The sequence below is a fragment of the Podarcis vaucheri genome (assembly GCF_965113315.1).
Source record: "Podarcis vaucheri genome assembly, chromosome: 3".
In the NCBI taxonomy this organism is placed as follows: domain Eukaryota; kingdom Metazoa; phylum Chordata; class Lepidosauria; order Squamata; family Lacertidae; genus Podarcis; species Podarcis vaucheri.
Genome location: NC_138761.1, coordinates 73,700,754 through 73,722,826, shown reverse-complemented (window position 1 = coordinate 73,722,826; position 22,073 = coordinate 73,700,754). Strand labels below are relative to the sequence as shown.

General features: G+C 41.2%; 2 protein-coding genes and 2 long non-coding RNA genes across 8 annotated transcripts in view; 3 read left to right on the top strand and 1 right to left on the bottom strand.

Annotated features, from left to right (window-relative positions):
• LOC309529084 (uncharacterized protein) overlaps positions 1 to 22,073 on the top strand; it is a 59,677-nt gene that overhangs the window by 32,542 nt on the left and 5,062 nt on the right. For 4 of the 5 annotated variants that reach the window (XR_014218059.1, XR_014218060.1, XR_014218061.1 and 1 more), the window contains one exon: positions 204 to 2,206. Coding sequence is in view for 2 of the 5 variants with exons in the window: in XM_082216835.1 (XP_082072961.1) it covers positions 204 to 372 (169 nt within the window). In the remaining 3 variants the exon portion in view is untranslated. Of the gene's footprint in view, positions 1 to 203; positions 2,207 to 22,073 lie in introns of those variants that run through there. The other variant, XM_082216834.1, reaches the window with a different exon arrangement.
• LOC309529096 lies at positions 2,198 to 4,727 on the top strand. The gene is made up of 2 exons (XR_014218074.1): positions 2,198 to 2,365; positions 2,532 to 4,727. It is a non-coding gene; the product is annotated as an uncharacterized lncRNA (long non-coding RNA).
• The window catches only part of CDK19 (cyclin dependent kinase 19), an 81,877-nt gene continuing 63,270 nt past the window's right edge, over positions 3,467 to 22,073 (bottom strand). Inside the window, 7 exon segments of the mRNA XM_082216803.1 lie at positions 3,467 to 9,141; positions 15,766 to 16,014; positions 17,935 to 18,013; positions 19,385 to 19,482; positions 20,282 to 20,354; positions 21,386 to 21,455; positions 21,621 to 21,764. Coding sequence (XP_082072929.1) covers positions 9,010 to 9,141; positions 15,766 to 16,014; positions 17,935 to 18,013; positions 19,385 to 19,482; positions 20,282 to 20,354; positions 21,386 to 21,455; positions 21,621 to 21,764 — 845 coding nt within the window. The 3' untranslated portion in view covers positions 3,467 to 9,009.
• Positions 18,033 to 19,483, top strand: LOC309529098. Its single transcript, XR_014218076.1, has 2 exons — positions 18,033 to 19,151; positions 19,307 to 19,483. It is a non-coding gene; the product is annotated as an uncharacterized lncRNA (long non-coding RNA).

Below are 22,073 nucleotides of genomic sequence, written 5' to 3'. Positions count from 1 at the left end.
CCCCCCAGAGGACAGCAATGATGTCTGTCTTGGGGAACCTTCAAGGGTGCCAGCACTTACAAGTTCAGCTTTCTTGGAATAAAGTTCACTGGAGCCTATGATGTCATTTTGATACATGGTTTTAATTACACATAGATACAACATGAGCGTAAGATGAATGATCTAATTGCATTAACACTGCAACCGATTTTGCTTCCCCTTAGGATTCCAGGCTGTCTTCACAGCTATGGTTTCAACACAGAGAGCAAGTCTTCCCAGGTCCTGGCCAGACAAGACCAGCTCCCGGAGTGTTTTTCTCATACCCCTAGAATGACATCCACGCAGGTGAGAGGTGAAAGCCTACCTCTTTCTTCTAGAGGCTTTACTAGTTAGTTGTTTCTGTGGCAACATGGCCAACTCTTTAGTCATGTAAAAAGGGTGTTTAATAGGCTTGGCAGAGCCAGTAACTTAACAAAGAGATCTGTTTGACCCTTTCAACAGTTTCTTCTATTATAGACTCGCATCTAGAAACATATATGGGGGTGGGGATACAAAAAAATTGCTAACTTTTGTGCAAACTTCCAACACTGATATAGGGCAGTTCTTAGGATGAGTTGTGGGCCTTTTCACACCTCACACTCCTTGGCAGTTTTTTTTTCCCCTAGAAAAAGAGGTGCTGGAACAGAGTTCATTGTGTTCTGGCTGAAAAAAGCCCTGCTTCTTGGGTAGCTATACCTCCACTTCCTACCAATAAAACTAGCATGATTACTGAATTGTGTTGTGCTAAGCCTGTGACTGTTTAAACAGCAATCTTCTGCTAGCAGTATATATTTCACAGAATTTCAGCTCCCTTCCCTCCCCACTACTAATTGGAGAAGATAAGAGGCAAGGTTGTCCGCCAAACTCACACACCCAGCTAGATTTACACCTTGCAGCAGCACTCCTGCACAGCATGGTAGGTACTGAAGAAAATTCATCGCCCGAGTTAATACAATATTCTGCTAAGCACTGCTTTGGCTCATTCTGTCTCAGCAGCATTTAAATACATTTATATGGAACAGTGATGTGCCTGAAAGCTAATTTAGCCAGGAGAACAGCACATCTGATGGACAGTCAGATTTTCAGCTGTACACGAGGGCTGCATGTAATTAAAAAACAACACACACACACTTGTGCTGATCTGAACAGATCCCATCCACAGCAATACAAAGAATGGAATCCAGTTTAAAGGCTGGACCAGGAAGTTTGTTTTCATAGAAAATCTACATTTGAAAATATACTTGTAAATCTGAAAATAATCTTAAACAATAACAGCATGCCCCGGCTGGGCCAAGCCAGTATTACTGGGCTTGAAAGAAATTCATTAGGTCTTCCTAGGCTTCCAGTTTCCTATTCATCAACAGTAGGATAATAACCAATTAGTTTCAAAATGAGGATCCTTTAGGCCAAAAGGCAGGAGTAGGTTAATAAAATAAAACAAGAACAAAGTCTCTACAGGTTCTGCTAAATATTACCTGTATTCATGTTCAGAAGTCTCTCGTCACATGGTCTCCACTGAACACACCATCCATACCAAACATCCTACACTGATCAATCTTGTGCATGGAAAATCATGGAAACTATTCCTTGTATCTGGATTCAAGCATCCTCAGTGCTCCTTGCATATCAGACACCTTCTTCCAGATGCCTATTATAACAATTTTTGCCCACCAATAGCTCCTTCTGCCAGCTTCTTTCTCTCTTTCCATCTCAAAGGAGTCCTCCAAAGTAGTGTGGCTCAGATCCCAGCATCCTTTAGTACTTCCACTTCCTAGCTCAGCCTTTCCCAATCCGGTGCCTTGCAGATGTTGTTGGATTCCAGCTCCTCTCAGCCCAGTTGGTAAGGTCATGGGTGCTGAAAGCTGTAGTTCAAAACATCTGGAATATACCAGGATGGGGAAGGCTGTCTTTGCCACTTGCCTTCCCTCAAAACAGCAGGTATCTTGACCCTAGGCTCTTTACGTGGATTTTAGTACAAGTGGCCATCCCACACTGGACTGCCTTGGCTCTCCTCATGGGTCTGCAAATGTTTAAACGACCACCCTCCCCAAAATTAGCACGACTCAGCCCCCCAGAATTGTATAAGCAGCCCCTAATCATCGCAGATGCAACAACTGGCAATATTAGACAGCTTTGGCCGGGGAGGGTGGGATATAAATAAAATTTATTATTATTATTATTATTATTATTATTATTATTATTATTATTATTATTATTGAAAAATCTGAAAAAATAAGAGCTGCAAAAACAGAATATGAAACTAACATCAGAGTACACCAGCCCCATCCCTGAAAACTCCAACGTCCACCTACCTCCCTTTGACTGAACCAACCAAGTACAGACATAGGCTGTAGTTACAGATAGGTAGCCGTGTTGGTCTGCCTTAGTCAAAATAAAAAAATCCCTTCCAGTAGCACCTTAAAGACCAACTAAGTTAGTTCTTGGTATGAGCTTTCGTGTGCATGCACACTTCTTCAGATACACTGAAACAGCTGGCAACTTCTTAGACATAGGCTGTGTACACAACACTATGCATTTAAAGCATCTCACCCTCCCAAAAGAATAATGGGAACTGTAGTTTGTTAAGGGTATTGAGAATTATAGCTCCATGAGGGATAAACTTCATTTCTCATGATCCTTCGGGGTGATGTGGTTTAAAACTGTGTTGCGCACACATTCACACACTCCTTCACACACACTCTCACACACACAGCAAATAGAAAGAGATCATAGCACTTCCAGCTGCACACAAGCAACCAGGGTGCTGTGGGAAGGAAACCTGCATGGAGAACCCAGAGATTTTCCAGGAAAAGGATCAAGAGTCTTACTATGGCACTATGGAAACAATGCCTTCATGCAGACAAGTCTCATGACACTTAAACAGTACAATTATATTCACGTCTCCAGGGGGAACCAGTGCTTTAAAGAGAGGGCGGGGAGATGTGGGCCACACGTACAGGAACAGAAGCTGCCAACAGCAGATTCACAGCAGGCAACCTAGCAATGATATATTTAGATTTTAAAAAGCGTGACACATTGCAGTTAGCTCCCAGGCCCCTGCTTCAGAAACACCACCTTATCTACAGAGATTTCAGGCATAGGTTCATGGCACGTCCCCTTGTAGCATCTAAGGGGCTAAGCCAATGAAATGTCTTCTCCCCCTACCCTGCCTCAGGACCATATGGACCCAATCATAGGTAGATCAGTACTGAAGTGAAGGGGCTGCATGAGGAGTGATAGCTCCATGGAAAGGTACTGATTCAACATACAAAAGATCTTTTGGTACTGTCTTCCAAGGAACAGCTGAGAAGGGATGTAATGTGCACCTAAGCACAATTCCCGAGGCAGATTTTAGAAGGGTCTTAAATCAAACAACAGTTCAGGTCTGTGGAATTCATCCTGTTTCCACTGAAGCCCAAAGTTTACACATGTCTCATCACATAGCTGCTTGACTTCAACTTTTTATTATTATTACAAACGTATATTATTTTTGTTTAAAAAATTCACACTGAAGCAATTCAATTTAATTACAACAAAAAAATAAAAATGATGTAATGAACAAAAAGCATAGTTTTAACAGTCTTCTGGGACATTATGAAAACAGTAAATGCTTTATGAGGGCAAAGCCTGACAGTTCAGTGTCTTGTAACTGCCCAGCAGAGTTGGTGGACGTTTCTAGCTTGGTACTGAGCCTCTCCCACTGCAGGGCAGGAGGTGAGGTGAGCTGGGTGGCAGCAAGAACTGGACTCCCACAGCGACATCCTATCCTATATTCGCGCCACTTAGCACATTCGCGCTAGTTCAAGGTTAAGCATATTCGGCAGTTGCTAGATAGCTGCCAGATTCTTACATTTTCACTTCAGCAACATAGCCAGTTGAGATCAATGCTTGGTGACAGCAAGGAAGAATGACTGACCTCCGGACAGAAGCAAGAAAGGCCCTTATGTGTGTGTATGTCTTCAATGGGGCTGGAGGTGTACTTTCTAGGACTCCCCTACATTGTTGACTTGAACGTCATTATCCTAGCTTGAGCACCCCATGAAATCCCAAGAAGTGAGAGTACAAATCTGGATTTTGCAAAACTCAGCAGCCACTATAAAGTACACTGCCATACGTGGGGTATCACTGTTGAGCTGAAGTTGCATAAGAGAGGACACAGAACTATATAATAAAGACACAAGAATAGAAGATGAATATGTGAAATTATATATAAAAGAAAACTTATGGCAGGCACCCTTCCACAGTGAGGAAATACAACTAAAAACCATTTTAAAAGCATACTACATGACAGATATAAAACATTATTTAAACTGCTGTTAAAAAGGGACACCTTCAGTCCACATTGTGTAATACTTTTTAGTGTCTACACAAGACAGATTTTCTTTAAAAAATTAAATAGTATTAATTTACTACTAAATATTTAGGAGATAACAGTGCATTAAGGACTTTCCCCCCATAAAGCAATACACATCGTTCTTGTGTGGCAAAACATATCGATTACACATGGACTTTATGTACAATATGTTTCTTTTATCTTAAAACAGTTATCGTTGCTTAATGTTGCTTAAGTACCATCACTGAAGATTATGAAGGGGAACTAAGCTTATTATGTTTATATAAAATATCGTACATAATCAAATACTTCAAGCTTCCACCTCCCCAACCTCAGGATGTCCTCCCATCCTTCCCACCCTAGCCCCACCCGAAAAGATACAGTGTCACAGATATAGAGTGCAGGACTTGCAGCTTTCACAAAAGTCTTCCTTCATTATGCAGTCTATGCTCCCAATACATTTCATCACTGCTTTGCTAATCCTATTTCTTTGCTCCTTTTCTCTGAAAGCTGAGAAGAGCAACATTGTAAGAATGAGGCTTGAGCAGCTAGCTGTTTCCCAAAGCAGCAAGACAGAAACCAACCAAGGTCGATTCCACGTCCACTTCTAAGAGCCGATGAGATAGGAAAGAGAAACTTATTATAGGTGACGTCAAAGCTGCACATGCTAGTAAGAATGAGTTGACAGAGCTGCACAGTTATGAAAATGTCCATGTTCTGTGTTTCCATAACATACAATATATGATTTGTCTTACATTACATTTTTGTTTCATGAAATTCCCCCTGAAACAAAGCTACCTCACCTTGGCTCGCCTTAGCCCTGCAGTACATGAGACACTCATTTATTATACACATACAGCTCACTGCAATAGGCCAAGTCTGCCCCAAAAAGCCAAAATACAAATACAGAATGAGTGCAGTAAACATTTCAGAAGTGTAAACCTATACTTTCATCTATTCCCCTGCCAATGCTTATTTGGAAGGCCATGAAGTATTACTTAGCACAGCTACATTTGTGTGTACAGACACCATGGGGAAGTGGAGTATATAGCAAGCAAGCAATTTGCAACTATCGTCAGTACAGACAACGATCATGGCCATCCTTCTAGGGGACTGGAAGCTCATGGAGATAAAGCACATTCAAGACAGGTCGTCACATTGCATGCACAGAGGAACCCACACTTGGACAGAGCTTGCCGCAGATGCTGGGCTGTAGCAAACGGGAGGTTGGGGGACAGAGCAACAGAGGGAGAAGAGGAAAATGAGCAATTCACAAGCCAGTAAAAATAAAGTTAAATCTCCTAAACTGCTCACTAAACATTAGCATGGGTGCAGGAAGACATGGAGCCAGTAGAACATTTTCACTGAAAGCTGGTGCAAAAGAAACATTACTTCAGTAAAACAAAACTAGTGTAAGATACATGATGCATAAATGTATGTTTGTATCAAATGGAATACTTTTTGTTTTGTCCCCCTGTTATGGGTATGCTATGATAAATTAATTTTTGGCTCTCTCCAGAGAGCCAGTTGGTATCAACAGCAAATGGAACAATGTCAGTGACTAGACAACTGAGCTTAACATGAGCTGACCTTTTAAAGTTTAAAGTGGAATCACACGCAGTCCTGGGATAGGATAAATGTATTACTCGTGGGATTAAAATAGTTCCTCCCTCAAGAAAACTGGCCCATCCCCTTGTTAGCTTACTGCAATCTTCGTGCAAAGATTTGGTGATTTTTATATCAATTCAGATCAGAACACAGAGTGAGCATGAGCTCCCGCTAGACAGCAGGGGTAGGCAGAAGGTAGATCAGGATCTATTGGTAGAGATGTAGAGAGCAGATTAGCAAGAGTTTGTGATTACCAGTTGTTTAATAATAACAACAATATAACATTTCCCAAACACATTAAGCTTGTGAAATGTTAACCAGAAGTAGACTTTTGTGTGAAAAGACTGTGAGCTCAGTCCTGTCCTGGTACAGAAAACACATTTGTAAGCTCAGAATGCTCAAAGGCACTCTTCCTTTAATTTTAACTATATGGCTCTGGCTGATAGATTTTGGGGTTCCAGTAAAAAGTAAAGTAGATTCAACAAGCCTGAAGTCTGCAAACCCCCTGCTATACCATGTAAATGCTTATAAATGCATATATCAATAACTGGCTCCTCCCTGTACCTCTTTATTAATTATTATGACAAATACAGGGTGCTGCATGTATATTCTAAAATTGATGCCTTTTCCATTTTAGTGCAATAAAGTCAGAGGAGCTAAAACCATTCTGCACCAAGGTAACCTGAATTCCACACAAGAAAAAGCTGGATTCTGCAGTCTGTATAAATACTGCAAATTAGCAGACATGTTGGACAATGTATTTGGCTTTTGCTAGTGATGGGGAAGGGAAGCCACTAATGGGCACTCAAGATTTAACCCTTGAAAATCCTATTCAGCTCCACTTCCTCACCATCTAGCGTTTCACTAAGCATTGCTGACAAACTTTATGCCTATCTTCATATTCAGAAAGGCAATAAACCTGTTTTTTTAAAAGAGAGACCAGGGTGGGGGGTGGGCTCAGAATCACAAGAAGCTGAACTGCAGAAGATATACAGCTTTTACTAGCTGTAATTCTGGGCCTCTTAAAAAAACAAAACAAAGGGAGATGTCTCAAAGTATGGTCTCTGATCACAGGTACTTGATACTGAGTTTGATATACAGATCTACCTGTGAAAGCGACCAGGCAGAAGGGGACTGAAGGATAGCTTCAGACTCTTAATCTCATGACCGTGGTCTTGAGCCCCACACTGGGTGAAATATTCCTGCATTGCAGGGAACTGAACTAGATGATTTTTGTGGCCCCTTTCAACTCAACAATTCTATGATCTATGACTTTCTTGTCCCCTCTTCTACCCAGTAGCCCTTGGAGCACCCCTTAAAATATGAGTAGATGCCTCTGTCTGAGCTTCTGTGAGCTCCCTCTTCCATCTCGGACCCCTTTGCCAGAACCACCCCACTCAGCTAAGTGCCATGATCCTCAAAGGAGAATATTCAGGGGTGCTCTGACCTAGTGGGGAGAGGATGGGATAGTCAGTTTCTGCCTACCCCTTCCATAGGTGGATCTTTAGATCCAACCCAATGGCTCTCCAGTATTATGCTCTGGTGATGAGCTGACATCCCCTCTATTAGCTGCCTATCCAATACACCAACATCCACAATATGTCTGACCTTGGGAAAACAGTCGTTTCAGTACAGCCTCACTTACCTAGCACTTAACCAATTTAGGTTAATCACAGCAGTGGTAAGATGGCAAAACATGCATTTTCCCACATGAGAAGGCTAAGCACTTTCAAGACATTGCTCAACAACTTCAATATTTGATCTGGTTCAAATGGATAATGAAGGTTAGTAATAGTAAAAAATGAAAATGGCTTGTCCAGGTTCATGATTGCAAGTGTCCTACAAGTTGGCAGCAGTTCATGCCACAAATGTGCTAGTCTCTTAAGGTGCCACAGCACATTTTGCCCTTTTTTGCTGCAAGTTACAGAACCATCCACATTTAGCAAAGGAAAGCTTCATCAGAAACAAACAAAACTTAGAAGGTAAAACATATACTAAAAAGATGCTCTGTCCCTCTTGACAGCCCCCCAAAGTAGTAGCACAGTCTCCTTGTTTGCCCTTTTTCTAGTTGATGCTAAACTCCTAGGGCAGAGTTCCGAAAAACAGATATAAACATTGGAGAAGACACCATTGCATGTACGAAAAACTGCTAGAGAAGACACCATGGCATACTCTTGTCCTACTGGAGCCACAGAAGAGTTTGCCTTCCACTTCACTGTTATGCCTTAATTTAAAGCAAAGCTTAGGTCAACCCACTTGGAAGATAATGGCAAATGATCTACGGGAGCTCATTTGAATAATAAAAACAAACATTCATAATCTTCTGTTTGGTGTTCAATCCAAACACATAACATGTAATAGTTGCTGCAGAGACTTGGGTTGTATATTTTTCTTTTCTTTTCTTCTTCTTTTTTTTTAAAGACCTCATCTGAAAACTAGACTAATAAAAAAGGGAATAATAAAATACTCTGGAACAGTAAAATCTGCTGTTCTTGACATCCATGAGCAAAACAGTAATATCCTGTGAAAATAACATAGTGCTTTTAAAAGGTGCATTATACCTGTATAGCTAAACGGGTTTGCCTAGTAAAAAACTAACTATATACAAGCTTGAAAAGCCTGGGAGTTCAAGGTTTCAAAACTTTAAAATCCTGGTAAAGGGATTTGAAAAAGATAAGATTTATGGCAATTACTACAACACAAGAAAGGTGCACCAGGAATCCTTCAAAAATTCCATAGGTTAAAGAAGTTTAAGTGCTGGGTTCGGATCAGACGGTTTCATTCGAGTAACCACAATGGAACGCATGCGAAAGCAAGCTGAGGGGAAACTTCACAAGAATCTCCTTTATGGCAAAAAAAAAAAAAAAAGGATAAAAAGGTCTCTTGTCTCAAAACAATTAGTTAATAAAAGTTCTCCTTTTATAATTGTTAACTTTAAAATCTGCATCACAGTTTTGCATTTTTGGTTCTTCTCATGGTTATGAACTTCATATTGCTGGAGTCCGCCAACTGCTAGTTCATTCCTTTCTAACACCGTCTATGTGCTCTCCTCAGTATCGGTGCGACTGGTGAGACTGATGGTACTGAGAGCTCTGCTGAGATGATGTAGAATAGCCCATTGTACTCTGGGACTGAGAAGATCCCTGAATGTTGCTTTGGTAACTCAGGCGTGAACTGGAGTGCTAAAGGAGGGAGGGAAACAAAACATGTTAGAACATTTTGGTGGGCAGGAATCGCTCCAAAATTATTTTTCAAAATGTTAATGCTGATGATCCCTGTCTTTTCTCTCAGATAGATTTACACTGGGCAGGGAAACGAGACAGGGATTTATACTGTCTGCTCCCCCCACCCCCACTTTTTTCTCTTCTTTACTAATAGAATGTCTGGATTATTGCTATTGAACAAAACATATGGTTGGATCCAGAGAACTCTGCTCATGCAATGGGGTGGTTCCTGCCTCCCCGTTTTTGCCCTGTGCAATTTCCTCACACACACCCTAACACAGAAAGCCTGGCCAAATGGCCAGGGATTTTCTACAATTATGTGGAACACTGCATGGAGGAATCCGCAGAAATCACTTGGTGGAACTTGCACAGGAGGTCTTGGTATACAATTAAGGGATTATAACAAGAAGGTATAAATCTACACTATTAATACTGTTATCACACAAACACTGCACAGGAGCTACTGTAGATTTTAAAAAGCTATACTGTACAGAAGTTTTATTTTAGACAATGAACCAAGAAAAGGTTCTATGTGATTATGATGCTCCAGTTAATGATAGCAAGAGACAGCTTACTATATGCAGTTATACCTAGATTTCATGACTTGGAAGCCAGAGGTATTTCTTTTTATAGCAATATAAAGCTTTACTGAAAGAACAAAATTGAATTATTGGGGGAAAAGAATCAATAGAGTCATACAGCAAAAATAAGGTCAAAGTCTATCAGCCGAAAGGGCAGCTTGTGATGTTCTAATTATTTATTTCATTCATTTATTGCAATATCTTCAGAATTTCTAAGCAGTTTACTTAGAGGTTTACAATATGAAATGACAAGATTGGCTGCAGTTTATCAAGTAAGAAACACTGGCTTTATGTTAGACTGATGTCACCACACCACTAAAAGCAATTCTGTGGTTGCAATTGATAAACAAACATACTACGAGTATGACTAAACATTCAGAAATGAAGGGTTATGTCTCAAATATCAATCTTGTGATGGATCTGTTGTGTGCTGCAAGAATAAGGAATTTCCTTCCATTAATGGAAGTCTTAAAATATGGCAAATGGCAGAAGGGGATAAGAATGAGAAAGGGCTATAAAGATAACAAATGCATACAAAACCAGTTCCTGTTTATTTAATATTGGAATAAGAAGCATAATTATTCTGTAAATTTATACTGGTTTAGTTACTTAAATGATATACAGTAGTATTTTTTTTTAAAAGTTTCCAATATGAATCTTTTTCAGTATGGTTTTCAAAGCCTACTTTTTCTAATTTACTTTCTTCAAGATGGCAAGCACTACTGTATATAACCCACTTGTTCAGAGCAGCCTAGCATGCTTGGGAAACCATATAAACGTTCAGCCAAGACCAGCACAACTGGTGACTCAACAAGCTGAACACAGGACATCAGCCTTGGGACAATATTCTTCCAAGGGTCCTATAAACTTTCTGTATTCAGCTTGGATAGGTAGGATTATATGTCTGGTAAGCTTAACTGGGTATCTTAAATCACATGCTCAGCAGGCGTGGCAAGGCAGAATAGGGTAACAGGAGATGCTACAATAAATCTGAAATATTATTTCTCCTATCCCCTTCAAACTGCAGTGGCAACTTATGCATGTTTTGAAACTGTATTGAAATAACCAGCTATTAAGGCAGATCCAATGTACTTAACTAGGTCCTTCCCTTACCTCCAATTAACTTAACATAAAAATGAGAAGGCCTAATGATATTAGTATTCTACATAAATATAGGAGGGAAATTCACAGATCTTCATATTAAATCTAACCTTTCAATGAAATAACTGCTCTTCACCATTTATTTTTCTGTTTTTGAGAGTAAAATGTCCTACCAAAGCTTCTATGGAGGAAGCAGAACAAAACAAATTCTGTGGCACCAACTGGGATTAATGTAAACTTATAGATGATTTCAAAATAGAGAATGAATAATTGGCCTGGGTATCAAAGCAGAGATCCAAATTCTTCAAGCAGTGTTTGAGTGACATTTCAATGTCTTTCCTGCAGTCTGATTCCAGGAATGCATGCACTGGCAGCTCAGCTGTAAATTTTTGAATACATCTAAAAGTACAGTTGATTGCCCTCTTAGAAGACGAAGTCCAGCAACTGGAGGAACATGTAGCTACGCTCCAAAGAATTAAAGAGCTGGAGCTCTTCTTGGAAGCAACAGAGAACACCGTCTCCACCAAGAAGGAGACAGGGGACACCCCTGAGAAGGAGGCTAGTTCACCAACACAGGTGCCAGATATATGGAGAAATGTGACTCAAAGAAGTAGGAAGCCCAGGTTCGCTCTGATTGTTTAGAAATACACAATCGCTTTGAAGTCCTCTCCCCTAGCATGGAAGACGAAGAACAGACTCCATTTGAGGATCTCTCCCTCATTACGGTCAATCAGGTATATGAAGACAAGCAGCAAAGTCAGTCCTCAGGGAATGTGCAGGTGACCTTGGAACGGACAGCTCACGGAAGAACCCCGACCAAACCTAAGAGGAGGCGTGTAGTGGTGATAGGGGATTCCCTACTGAGGGGAACAGAAGCAGTGATCTGTGGGCCTACCAAGATGTCTCGGGAGGTGTGCCGTCTCCCCGGGGCTAAGATCCAAGATGTAACTGAACGACTGCAAGGAATCATAAAACCCACTGATAAATACCCCTTCCTCTTGGTTCATGTGGGAACCAATGACACTGCAAGCAATAGCCTCCAGAAGATCAAAAGAGACTACGAGGCTCTGGGCAGGAAATTGAAGCAATTAAATGCGCAAATTGTCATCTCATCTGTCCTCCCAGTTGAACGACGTGGCCCAGGGAGAGGGGGGAAAATAGTGGAAGTGAACAGCTGGCTTCGCAAATGGTGTAAACAGGAACGGTTTGGATTCTTAGATCACGGACTGCAGTTTCTTGAAGATGGACTTCTGGCAAGCGATGGGCTGCACCTCACAACTGTTGGGAGGAATGTTTTTGCCAAAAATCTCAGAAACCTCATCAGGAGGGCTTTAAACTGACTAATGTGGGGGAGGGAGACAGTGCTCCTGAAGGTAGGAGTCTATCAATTGATGAAGATGATCATCCAAATGTCATAGACCAAATGGAGCAAACAGCACACAGGCCTAGTGGTGGGAGGAAAAAATCCTTAAATAAGAGACACGGGGGAATGATTAATGGACTTCAATGTCTGTACACTAATGCGCAAAGCATGGGAAATAAACAAGATGAGCTTGAGCTCCTGGTACAGCAAACTAAATATGACATAATAGGCATCGCTGAAACCTGGTGGGATAAGTCCCACGATTGGAATGTAATAATGGAGGGATACAATCTATTTTAGAGAAATAGACCAGACAAGAAAGGAGGAGGAGTGGCGTTATATGTCAGGGATGTGTATACCTGTGAAGAGATCCAAGATTTAGAACCTCAAAGCCAAAGTGAGAGCATTTGGGTCAAAATTAAGGGAGAGAAGAATAACAGAGACCTCATTGTGGGAGTTTACTATAGATCCCCAGGCCAAACGGAGGACATAGATGATGCCTTCCTGGAACAGATGGCCAAGCATGCAAAAGGAAGGGAGATAGTAGTAATGGGGGACTTCAATTACCCTGATATTTGTTGGATGTCAAACTCAGTCAAGAGCTTAAGGTCAAACAGATTCCTCACTGGCTTTGCAGATAACTTCATTGTCCAAAAAGTGGGAGAAGCAACAAGAGGAACAGCCATTTTAGATCTGGTCCTAACCAATGTTGATGACCTGGTTAGTGGGGTAGAAGTGGAAGGATCATTAGGCGTGAGTGATCATGCTCTTCTGAAGTTTACTATACAGCAGAAAGGAGCAGCCAAGCATACTGGGACTCAATTTCTTGACTTTAAGAAAGCCGACTTCATAAAACTTAGGGAAGTGCTGGGTGAGATCCCATGGACAGTAATACTAAAAGGAAAGGGAGTTCATGATGGCTGGGAGTTTGTTAAGAGGGAGATAGTAAAAGCACAACGTCAGGCAATACCAATGAGACGGAAACATGGAAGGTGCCTAAAGAAGCCAGGGTGGCTATCTAAAGAACTTTTAACTGAGTTAAGATTAAAAAAGGATGTGTACAAAAAATGGAAAAGGGGGGAAACCACCAAAGAGGAATTCAAACAAATAGCCAGCACATGTAGACACAAAGTCAGAAAAGCTAAAGCACAGAATGAACTCAGGCTTGCTAGAGAGGTTAAAGGCAACAAAAAAGGCTTTTATGGGTATGTCCATAGCAAAAGGAAGAACAAAGAAACAGGGGGTCACTCAGAGAAGAAGATGGTGAAATGCAAACAGGGGACACAGAAAGGGCTGAACTCCTCAATGCTTTCTTTGCCTCAGTCTTCTCCGATAAAGAAAACAATGCCCGACCTGAAGAATTTGGAACAAATGATTCAGCAGAGGAAACACAGCCCAGAATAACTAAGGAGATAGTACAAGAATACTTGGCTAGTTTAGATGTATTCAAGTCTCCAGGGCCAGATGAACTGCATCCAAGAGTATTAAAAGAACTGGCAGATGTGATCTCAGAACCACTGGCAGTCATCTTTGAGAATTCCTGGAGAACAGGCGAAGTCCCGGCAGACTGGAGGAGGACAAATGTTGTCCCGATTTTCAAAAAGGCGGAAAGAGAGGACCCAAATAATTATCGCCCAGTCAGTCTGACATCAATACCAGGGAAGATTCTGGAGCAGATCATTAAGCAAACAGTCTGTGAGCACCTAGAAAGGAATGCTGTGATCACCAATAGTCAGCATGGATTTCTGAAAAATAAGTCATGTCAGACTAACCTGATCTCGTTTTTTGACAGAATTACAAGCCTGGTAGATGAAGGGAACGCAGTGGATGTAGCCTACCTTGATTTCAGCAAGGCATTCGACAAGGTGCCCCATGATATTCTTGTAAAGAAGCTGGTAAAATGCGATCTTGACTATGCTACCACTCAGTGTATTTGTAACTGGCTGACTGACTGAACCCAAAGGGTGCTCATCAATGGTTCCTCTTCATCCTGGAGAAGAGTGACTAGTGGGGTGCCACAGGGTTCTGTCTTGGGCCCGGTCTTATTCAACATCTTTATCAACGACTTGGATGATGGACGCAAGGGTATCCTGATCAAATTTGCAGATGACACCAAACTGGGAGGGGTGGCTAACACCCCAGAGGACAGGATCACACTTCAAAACGACCTTGACAGATTAGAGAACTGGGCCAAAACAAACAAGATGAACTTTAACAGGGAGAAATGTAAAGCATTGCACTTGGGCAAAAAAAATGAGAGGCACAAATACAAGATGGGTGACACCTGGCTTGAGAGCAGTACATGTGAAAAGGATCTAGGAGTCTTGGTTGACCACAAACTTGACATGCGTCAGACCTCACCTGGAGTACTGTGTCCAGTTCTGGGCACCACAGTTCAAGAAGGACACTGACAAACTGGAACGTGTCCAGAGGAGAGCAACCAAAATGGTCAAAGGCCTGGAAACGATGCCTTATGAGGAACGGTTAAGGGAGCTGGGCATGTTTAGCCTGGAGAAGAGGAGGTTAAGGGGTGATATGATAGCCATGTTCAAATATATAAAAGGATGTCATATAGAGGAGGGAGAAAGGTTGTTTTCTGCTGCTCCAGAGAAGCGGACACGGAGCAATGGATCCAAACTACAAGAAAGAAGATTCCACCTAAACATTGGGAAGAACTTCCTGACAGTAAGAGCTGTTCGACAGTGGAATTTGCTGCCAAGGAGTGTGGTGGAGTCTCCTACTTTGGAGGTCTTTAAGCAGATGCTTGACAACCATATGTCAGGAGTGCTCTGGTGGTGTTTCCTGCTTGGCAGGGGGTTGGACTCGATGGCCCTTGTGGTCTATTCCAACTCTATGATTCTACAATGTTCACTTAATGAAAAGACCATTATCCATGAAAACTAATATACGCTACTAGTTTTGTATGATGATGCTATCATATGACTGTTGTTGCAATTACGCCTCAAAAAGGTCATGTGGATTTAGCTGTCTGCTAGAGATGATTCACATAACCCCTATGTGAATATGCACTAAACTAGGTCATATGAGTGTCTTACAACATATCCCCAAATTGTTGATCACTGTCAGCCTTTGATGAGCTGATTGAATCCTTGTCCTCAATGCAGCAGTTTGGATGTAAGGCTGCTATCTCTTTCATACCCTCCAGGCTCAACAATATTGAAATTTAGCAGACAACGCTTTCCCAGCATAACGGGGCGGGGGTGGAATTCTCCTTAATACACATGTGTTAGGCTGCTGTTAAAGGATGTAGGAAAACAACCAACAAACTGCACAGTGACCTGATCTGGGTGCATGACTACTTTAGTGCAGATGGGTGGGAAATCTGTGGTCCTTCAGGTGTTGTTGGATGATAATTCCTATCATTCCTGACCACTGGGCATCTTGGGTTGGAGTTGGAGTCCAACAACATCTGGAGAGTTCACCATCTCTGCTACAGCCTAAAAGTTCACCACATGGCTCAGGTGTGACAAAGGGCAACTGGAGCTATAGCATGTTCCAAATGAACAAAAACCGTACCTGATAATCCGAAGGTATGACAGGCCCGCCTGAATTAGTGCCTGAAGGCCCTATGCGTGGTTTCTTATTTGGAGGCACCTGGTTGAGGCTGGAGTCCTGGCTATGCTGGAGACCTGCCCCAGTACCGCCACCTCCTGCTCCACCTCCCCCTGTAGTTCCATTTGTCTGGGTGCTGTTCTGCTGCTGCTGAGGTGCTGCTTGCTGCTGAGGTGCTGTTTGTTGCTGATGTTGGTTCTGCTGCTGTTGATTCTACGAGATTGAATATGGGAGGGAAAGCCAGAGTTTGCATGAGTATGTTTTAGCAATTTCTTCAGTCCACACAAATTTACACAAGATTGTACTGGCTATGAATACTGTTTATATACTGTTGTCAAGGGCGCTTCACAAACAAAGGAATGCACATGGCAGATACTGTAGTTAACTCTTTATTGTCAATGATAATATATTCGTTTCTACAGTTCTGGAGACCTACGCGCACCAATCTAGCATCTAGGCAGCTATTCTGGGGTCTGAGCCCTATGGAGCAGCTGCCGTAATAGGGGAACCCTCCCCCCCCCAGTTTATGTACCTTCCTCAGAGGCTATGCCTACATAGAAGCTTCCATTGCTCATTCCTTTTCAATTCCCTCCTGGTTCTGGGACACAGAGGTGCAGAAGAGGGTGGGGAAGCAGATGACCTCACACTTGCCTGACCTGCCTCTTCCTCCTGTTGTTCCGCCCCATCCTGTGCTCCACCCTCCAGCACAGCAAAAGCATCTTAGAGGCAAACTAGCTTACTCTTCAACCTCTTCCCTTGTTTGTAACACCTGAGCTCAATTTTTGTAGGATTTCCATAGCATTACATATAAAGTGGGGTTAATAGTGAGAAAGTAAGAATTTTTTACTTTCCCATGTCTCTCAGTGTAATAAAGTAAGAATTTCCCATGTCTCTCAGTGTAATAAAAGGGTTTCATTGTTTATAATCAGAAGGCTGAACAAAAGGCAACACAAAGCAAAAGGAATTTCCACCATCAAGGATACAAAACTCTGTTTTACCACTGCGAGAAGTTACAATTGAAACCATGTTTGTGCTTTTATTGCAAAAGAGGACATGTCACTATTCAATGGGACCAACCAGCCAGGACTACAGTTTGCAATTGTTCATCAAGTTTATGGCCAAAGGAATGTGCTCTTGGCCAAAGATCAAAGTAGTTGACTGAAATGTAGCCCTGTGAACCAGGGGTAAAAGGGAAATTGGTTTATTTGCTTTTGTTCACACCTGAAATGATTAAAGGCCATTTTAGACCGAGGGGGGCGGGAATTCTTGTAACAAGAATTAGCTTCACCTAAGGCCTGAGAGTTGAAAAACTGTTTTGAAAATATATGACCAAACATGCATATCCTAAACTAGCTGTTGGGGATGCTGGATGCTTCATCGTGTCACAAGAACCTCCTACTCTTTCTGCTTATGGCTATGTGATTGGAAATAGCCAAGTGCTGGGGGTCTCCTGGAGCTCTAAACATCAAATTTGGGTAAGCCAAGAGTATGGACAATAGCACTGGCTAAAAAAACTAGCCTTTACGGGAATGCTGCTAAGGGAAAATCAGTTTCCTTCTCGTTTTACAACACTGAGCAGCCCTTCATTGAATATATGTGGCAGGAGGATTGTGCAAAGAAGCCACCCCAAACGTATGGAAGAATATGGAATCTTATGGACTAATTTAATTTGTGTCAACTCTGCATTCTTTATTTTATGAAGGTCTGTGGACACCAAAGTCCTCTTGTTGTATGTGTTTTTGTAAATGGAAAATCAATCAAAAACACTTAAACAAAAAAACACCCAAGTCAAGGCCCTCTGCTACCCAGAATATAGGGCATAAAGGGCTGGAGGGAAATTTCTCATCAACTGAAAGATATCATCATCAGATGATTAGAGCTAAAAGCATCCTCTCTTGCTTCCTCCAGCCATGTGTTACTAAATTAGCTGTTCAAGATAAATCAACCCATGCCCCTGTAAAGCATCAGGCGTGAAAATGCTACATATTTTAGAAATGTCCCATGACACTGTGCTGGGATAGTCTTGACCAGGAATGTGTGTCTGATACAACCCCCTGTGTTCTGTCAGTGTTTCTGCCAAAGAACCATATTTTCTTCTTCTTTACTGTTAGTTGAGTAATTTTTGAACTATACCTTATCCCCCTTCTCCTCAGGTTCATCCTCATTGAGAAATTCTCGTTTTGGGTAAGGAATCTGGCAGCCAGCAAAAACACTGAGGTAGAGAAAGAAAACATTGAGGGTGTTATCCTTCAATCTTGCATTTATTTAAAAGTACTACAATCTTAAAGACTTCATTTGGAAATAATACAAAACTACAGTTTAGTGTTCCATGAACAAGCTTTGGCTAATGAATTTCACAACACGCGCACCTTGCCAGGCATGGATGTGAAAACCTTTTTTTAGTTCATTTTTAGCTACCTCATTGGTCATGTTGGGATGTCATCATAAACTGTGTTTTATCATGATGGAAATGAGCCTCATTTCGCTCTGGGCTTACATGTTCTCCAGTGGTGTGGCTGTGAGAAATTTGGGAACATTCACTTCCATTTTTTCTTAACCGCAGCTTTTCATATTGGTCAAATCTGACAAAGCTGTGTTTAATCTTAACCATAGTTTGGAGCAAGTCCACTTCAAACCATGGTTCATAAGCTAGTGTGTTTCAAGCTACAGTTAATATTAACCACAGTTTAGGGGTGAAGGGTCAACTTTCCACTGCAGCTGCATTGTTCAAGAAGGTTGCATTGCCCCAACACTTAGGCTTGAAAAAATGCATTATATTTAAAAATGTCCTCCATCCTTTGTTGTTTAGTCGTTTAGTTGTGTCCAACTCTTCGTGATCCCATGGACCAGAGCACGCCAGGCACTCCTGTCTTCCACTGCCTCCAGCAGTTTGGTTAAACTCATGCTGGTAGCTTTGAGAACACTGTCCAACCATCTCGTCCTCTGTCGTCCCCTTCTCCTTGTGCCCTCAATCTTCCCCAACATCAGGGTCTTTTCCAGGGGTCCTCCATGCTACAAATAGGCTTAAAGAAAGCCCACCTCAGGAACTGATAGAATGCTTTTTTTTCAACCATGCTCTGCTATGGCTCCCAACCAAACCAAGAAACTATGGGAAGTATGCCTCATTGAACTCAATGGGACTTACTTCAGAGTAGGACTGTACCATTGGCTGTGCTGTATAAAAATGAAGTTTATGTTCAGAGGAAAAACCTGTAAATAATGCATAACCCATCATGTTTGCAAGTTCTCTTCACTTTTACTAAATTTGATAACTCATAGGGAAATCTCTGTCCATTTAATGAACTGCATCATCAAGCTGTCTGTCTCCTGGGAAAGGCAAGTGATCAAATGTAAATTTTTCTTTTTTAATCCCTTGCACTCACCTATTCCTTACTGAATGGAGAAAGCATACTTTCACTTGGTATGTAAGTAGGTGTTTCAAGGATATAGGCAAACAAAAATTCTGCCTTGTGAACTATTTAGACCTATTTTTATATATTCACAGGGCACACAGATAGCCAAATTTACCCTTAACAAGAAGGGGAAAGCTCTAAAGAAGGAAAGGGTTAGCAGAGAGACATACTCTGACGTAGGCAGTGGGTCCTCTTGGAAGTAGGGATCCTGCAAAGCTTGCTCTGAGGTAATTCTTTTTGTAGGATCCATAGTGAGAAGTTTTTGAAGCTGTGTAGCACAATATTAGAGAAAGTAAGTTTATATGAATAGCACTCACTGGGTTATATGCCAAAATACCAAGTATTAAATGGTAATTAAATCAAAGAAAAACTTAGGATTTCATGCACAGAATGAATGCTGCTTCTTTATAGTAACACAAAAATTGTGGTTAATACATGATAACATACACCCTCAATTTGTATCATTTGTAATTCAGAAAAAAAGACTTTTCAGGAGAAAAATAAAATAGACAACTTTCTCCTTTGTCTACAGTAAGATGTCATAAAAAGTTCAGAACAAAAGTCTATCTCGTCTAGCATCTCGCTCCCTACAGTGGCCATCCAAATGCTTCTGGGAATCCCACAAGAGGAGGAAGAAAGCAACTTTGCTTGACTTCTGCAGGCCAGGAACTAATATTCAGTAGGACAACCAGCAATGTCACATTTGAGTTTTCTTTCCTCTTGGATGATGACATTTGGAACTGGTGGCTCGTTAATTTTTCGTCAGTCCTAAAACTTTAGGGCTAATTGAAAAAATAGTCAATCGGGCCAATAACATTAAGAACACCAAAAATAAAAGAACAGAAAACAGATTTTTAAAAGTATTCAGTACTCAAATCCGTGCATCTTTATCCTCATTTTCTGCCAGAAAAAGGGACACCTGTAATCCGATACACAGATTTCCTGGGAGGAAGACCAGCTGAACTCTACAGGAATTTATTTTTGAATAGACATATATGGAACTGTGCTTATTATTTTACAAAATAAGCAGTCTTCAACAGCACTATGAGATGGGCAGCGTAACTTACCAAAAGAAATACTTTGCTATCAGGCTTAACTTTGTGTTTTTCCATATATTTTATGAGGCTACTATTGGCATACCTGAAAAACCCAACGGAAAAACATGTTTCAAAAGAGTGACACATTAACAAAAACATAGAAATGTATGTAGTAATTTACATTCCAAATAACACTTTCTGAGTTTTTTTTTATTTACCGAGACAAATGATGTACTGCAAGGCAGGTGGTGGTATTTTGTTTGTGTCTCATGAATATCACTTTTTTTCATTCAAATATGTAAACATGGATATGGCAGTATGTTTTATTATGGGATGTGAGGTAAAAGGTATTGGTATTTATTGGGTATGGGATATGTTAAACAAATGCAGGGGTGACTGACGGCACAAAATTCCTACATTTATCAATCTGATTAATTGATATCCCATTTTTAACTGAGGTTCAAGGAAGCTAAAAATACCACAAAACAACATAAATAATACAAAATATAAACAGTAGCAAGTGATAGAATTAAAGCTTAAACCAGGATACAGAAAAAACATAAAAACAGAAGAATGAATATTGAAGGCTCGTCATCATACAGACTCATACTACTCTGCCTAGAGCAGGGGTCTGCAACCTTTAAGACAAAAAGAGCCACTTGGACCCGTTTCTGAAGGAAAAAACACCTGGGAGCCGCAAAACCATTGCGACATTTAAAACGAATATATCTCTGACAGCGGGCGGGAAGGTGACGTCGGGACTAATGCACGCACCGCCCCCATGCGACGTCACAGCCAGTACAGCGCCCGCCACAGTGAGGAGTGTCGGGGCGCACAATGCGCCTCCTCCCCTCGCTAGTATCCGTCCTGGAGCCGCGGCAAAGGTGTAAAAGAGCCACATGCGGCTCCGGAGCCGCGGGTTGCAGACCCCTGGCCTAGAGTAACCACATGGAGTCCTCAGCCCTAGGCAGCGTGGCTAGTAGTCAAGGATGAGGAAGTTGTAGTCCAACAACACGTAGAGAGCACAATTGTTGACTACCCTTGTACTAAGCAAATGAAGTCAATAAAAAGTTGGTCCTAATAATAATAATTTAGAAGCATAATTGCCAATGGTCAATGATACATAGCACTTACGTTGTTCTCCTAAAGTCCTTTTGAAGTGTAGGATATTCTGGCATCTTCCTAATGTCTTCCCAGTCTTTATCTTTGACAAGAAAAAGCAATTTGAAAACTTATTGAAGGATAAGAAGATATACTGTACACAAATTAATGCATTTTTACTCCCCGGTAATATAAGACTAATTTATTGGGAGTGGGCAGAAATCAAATAAAGGATTTTGCATGGGGCTGCTTCATAACATTAAATTACCTGCAGGAAATCCCATTACACTGAATATGCGATCAAGTTGATCATGATGAAAAGGATTGCTTGTTTTGATGTCTTCCTGACGACAGTGGAAGATAGGTTCTGAAGTCAATAGCTCAGCAAATATGCAGCCAATGGCCCATATATCTAGGAAAGAAGATCACATGTGCAATCTAGGTATCCTCATTTATTTTTTCACTGAAGTAAGATACTTCTAATGCTCATCACAAAATGATGTAATGAAATATATAGCAAATATGGATAAACTAAAATGGCATAGTTGTGATGCAACTAGATGAAACAAAATGCCCTGTTAATTCCACATGAATACATACTTTCATAATCAGATATTGTACAAAACTGATTCAAAGCAGAAAAACTATTATGTCTGATGACAAACAAAAGCTATTTTGTTGACTATCTAAAAAGACATTCGAACAAACTCAAGCAGGAATT